The 3,294-nt window shown below is 37.2% G+C and overlaps 1 protein-coding gene across 4 annotated transcripts; it reads left to right on the forward strand.

Moving 5' to 3' along the window:
* The first annotated feature begins 207 nt into the window (after positions 1-207).
* LOC144701497 (transcription factor bHLH75-like) lies at positions 208-2,066 on the forward strand. 4 transcript variants are annotated; one of them, XM_078573304.1, is made up of 7 exons: positions 208-470; positions 744-851; positions 1,062-1,127; positions 1,279-1,347; positions 1,416-1,537; positions 1,642-1,739; positions 1,824-2,066. In XM_078573304.1, exons 1-6 carry the CDS (start codon positions 273-275, stop codon positions 1,730-1,732), a joined length of 654 nt encoding a protein of 217 aa, XP_078429430.1. In that variant the 5' UTR covers positions 208-272; the 3' UTR covers positions 1,733-1,739; positions 1,824-2,066. The 4 variants fall into 4 exon arrangements, with proteins under 4 accessions (XP_078429430.1, XP_078429432.1, XP_078429431.1 ...); XM_078573306.1 differs by having other exon boundaries at positions 1,416-1,514; XM_078573305.1 differs by lacking the exon at positions 1,642-1,739 and having other exon boundaries at positions 209-470; positions 1,416-1,514.
* Positions 2,067-3,294: the final 1,228 nt, after the last annotated feature.

Here is a 3,294-nt window from a genome sequence, read left to right on the forward strand (position 1 = left end):
TCCTAAAACAGAGGTATGTTAGAAATATTGCTTTTGGGGTTTCTTTATAAAGAGTCTATAACAGGAAATTTAGGTATCATGATTATCATTGACGCCGTCTCAGACTGGTACTTTCGCACGAAGTAGTCGAGGAAAGAATCAGAGAAGATACGGATGTCGGAAATTGATTACCTGTATTAGTCCGTGATTACTATTTAATAACGTGTTTTCAATTCTTTTCCATGACTTAGCGAGTGCAGTACTACTGCTCCTTTAGAAGGCGCTCCAAGCCGATGGATATTCCCCAAAGTATTGATCTGATCGGTGATTTCTCGATTGCAATTGAGACGCCCGGATATGAACCAGTGGGCTTTGGCGAGATTAACTGTTCGCCGCCACTGCATCTCCAGCCATTCATGTCGTCTCCCGATGGATATTATTCACAGATTTTTGATGCACCTATCGCTTCTCTTGATACCAAAGAGAAGACGGTATGTACTTGTTCATTCTCAAAGGCCAACTTTTACCGTTTTGGAAGCTTTCATTTTTGTTGAAGTTTTGTGTTTTATTTTACTTTGAGCATAGATTAAGTGCTCGCAGAACATGCTTGAAACTGGTACGGTGCATTCTGAGCAGTTGGCTATTGACGGATACTACCGTAAAGCAATCTTATGACTGATAGATACTCTGGCTAGTGTTTATTACTTCAGTTTTAAATTCTATGTGAAATCTCTTTTGATTGTTGAATTAAAAATCGTTTCCAGGATCAACGTTTGAGGTTGGACAAATGGGCGAAGGAACATCCTAATGAAGTTGTGCATGTTAGAGCGAAGAGAGGCCAGGCCACTGATAAGCACAGCCTGGCCGAAAGAGTAAGGCCACCATCTCTCTATCTTACTCTATGCCTCTTTTCTCTCTCTCGCTCACTTTCTTGCAACCCATATTTCTTACACCCTACCTTCTTTCTCCTGCTTTTCGGATGTGTACACCATGTAGAATATTGTTGTAATTTCTAACCATGAATTTTCGATTATGGTTGTATATAGTTCCAGCTGACGCGTTAATAAACTGCTTTGTACCAGGTAAGACGAGAAAAAATCAATGAAAAGATGATGAGGCTCCGCCAAATGGTTCCTGGCTGCTACAAGGTAGTGCTTTAATTTCTATCGTCCGTCAGAATAATTTATTCCAATGCGGAATCGGCCGTTCTATTTCAAGTTTTTATCTTTGCTATTTTGTATTTCTTTCTGCAGTCCATCAAACGGGCAATCGAGCTATGTTTTAATGGTTTTGTTGCAGGAAATGGGCATGACTGCAATGCTGGATGAGATTATTAGCTATATCCGTTCACTTCAGAATCAAGTTGAGGTTAGTAGGGACGATGAATACTCCTCATATCTTCCGAAATATTATTTTTCTGACATCCTTTATTTTAGTTTTTGTCTATGAAGCTCTCTTCTGTCGCTGCACAACTAGGCTTGGATCCGAGCGAGATTGATCAAGCCGCCGCGGAGATTGCCTGGTTAACGCCTATGGTTATTCCATGCTTCCTCGTGATGTGATTCAATAATTTTTTTGATTCTTATGGCTTTACCGTAGAAATTATAATACTACAAAAACTTTTGATTTTAACATGTAGTTTTTTACTGCTAATGAATTCAGTTATTCCAAGGAAAACCAACTTGGCGAAACTCACCACAGGGCACAGAGACAGAAATATGAAGAAAATTCAAAATTCCTACAAAATTTTTGATCAATTAGTTCAGTGAGAAGTATTTTGGGTTTTATCTGAGATAGACTTGTTCGCAAAAATCTTAAACGATATCTTGGATTCATAATTATAGGTTGGAGTCGATATGGAGAACCAGTTTTACGACCTGAATGCGATGATGCTGAATGGTAGCTCTCACATAGAATGGATGGGTCGTGCGATGCTATCGTGAACACGATTCAAGGGCTGTTACGCCTTCATAAGGTATTTCTATGTATGCTGAGGTCTGTCATGTCTTGGAGATTTACATGAAAATGAAAAAGGGAAAAAAGAAAAAAGAAACTTAGAAATACAATAAATCAGAAATTTTTACTGACATTTTTTCCCTGGAGAGTCTTTTTTTTCTGAGATTTTCAAGACTAACTTCTGTTAGGGCTGCAGTTGAAGCGAACGCATATTTATACTTCATTTTAAATCAGCATCGAGAAAAATGGATTTTAAAGTATTAGAGGTATAAACAATAGATCTCTAAGCATACTTTTAAAGAGTAGCATTCTGCATAGAAAATTCAATATGATTTGAAGTAGATGTTCATGTTCTTTTCGGTACGAATATCACAATGTACATAAATAATCAACTATGCAAACGCACTTTAGTAGTACCTTTTTCATGTTGTGAAATTGGCAATACTATTCCATTACTCGGACCTGATCTGGCTAAAATGTGTGATATTAAGTGATTTCTGTGTTTCTCTTGTCGTTTTAGTTTTGCTCATGCAAGAGTATGATGTCCTCAGATAGCGCAGAGAGAAAAAAAAACCCAAAACCTGTTGGTCTCTCCTCTGCCAGATCTTAAATTCTGGATTCTGAATTATGTTCCCTTGTCCACCTGAAGTTGAAGTTGGAGGAAGAATATCTCTAATAAATCTCATTAGATCATAGTCGTTTAAGATCAGTGAAATGGAACTTTTCTATTTATGATAATTTTCATTAATGAGTTTCACACATACCATAACACTCGTAGGTATAACAATTGGTACTTGCACAAACGGCCTCATGTAAATCTAACTAGGAGCCTGAGTGGACCGGATGATGATGTGGCCAAGGAATTTCCATCATTCATGTTGAGTTCCTTCTTAGCTCTGATACTTTGTAAAAAAATGTGGCTGTCCAGTGGAGATGAAAAGAATTTGTAGAATGAGATGAACAAGAAGGGGGAAAGGGGAAAAGGAGAGCCAAAATGAGATATGGTTAATGTTGATGCATTAACCCATAATTTGACAAATACATCTGTGTTTGTATTTTTATTACCATATATTAGTTAGTTATATACGTGTTAATCATATAACAAGCATAATGGCTATATCAAGTTGAAAGCGTCCCATTTGATTTGTCTCTATCTATGTGTAATCTTGGGCATCTAGATTGATCATATCTTTGTGTGATCATGTATTGAATTCGAGATAATTCTCATAACGAGTACAAAAACTACATGTTTAAATCTGTTGAAGAAAAATGACCGGATGGATTAAATCCAAACCCAGGAAGCTATGGTAGAATGCGGAATCATCTCGGACAAGATAAGTGTGTCAGATTATAGAGACA

The sequence above is a fragment of the Wolffia australiana genome, chromosome 3, assembly GCF_029677425.1.
Source record: "Wolffia australiana isolate 7733 chromosome 3, ASM2967742v1".
In the NCBI taxonomy this organism is placed as follows: Eukaryota; Viridiplantae; Streptophyta; class Magnoliopsida; order Alismatales; family Araceae; genus Wolffia; species Wolffia australiana.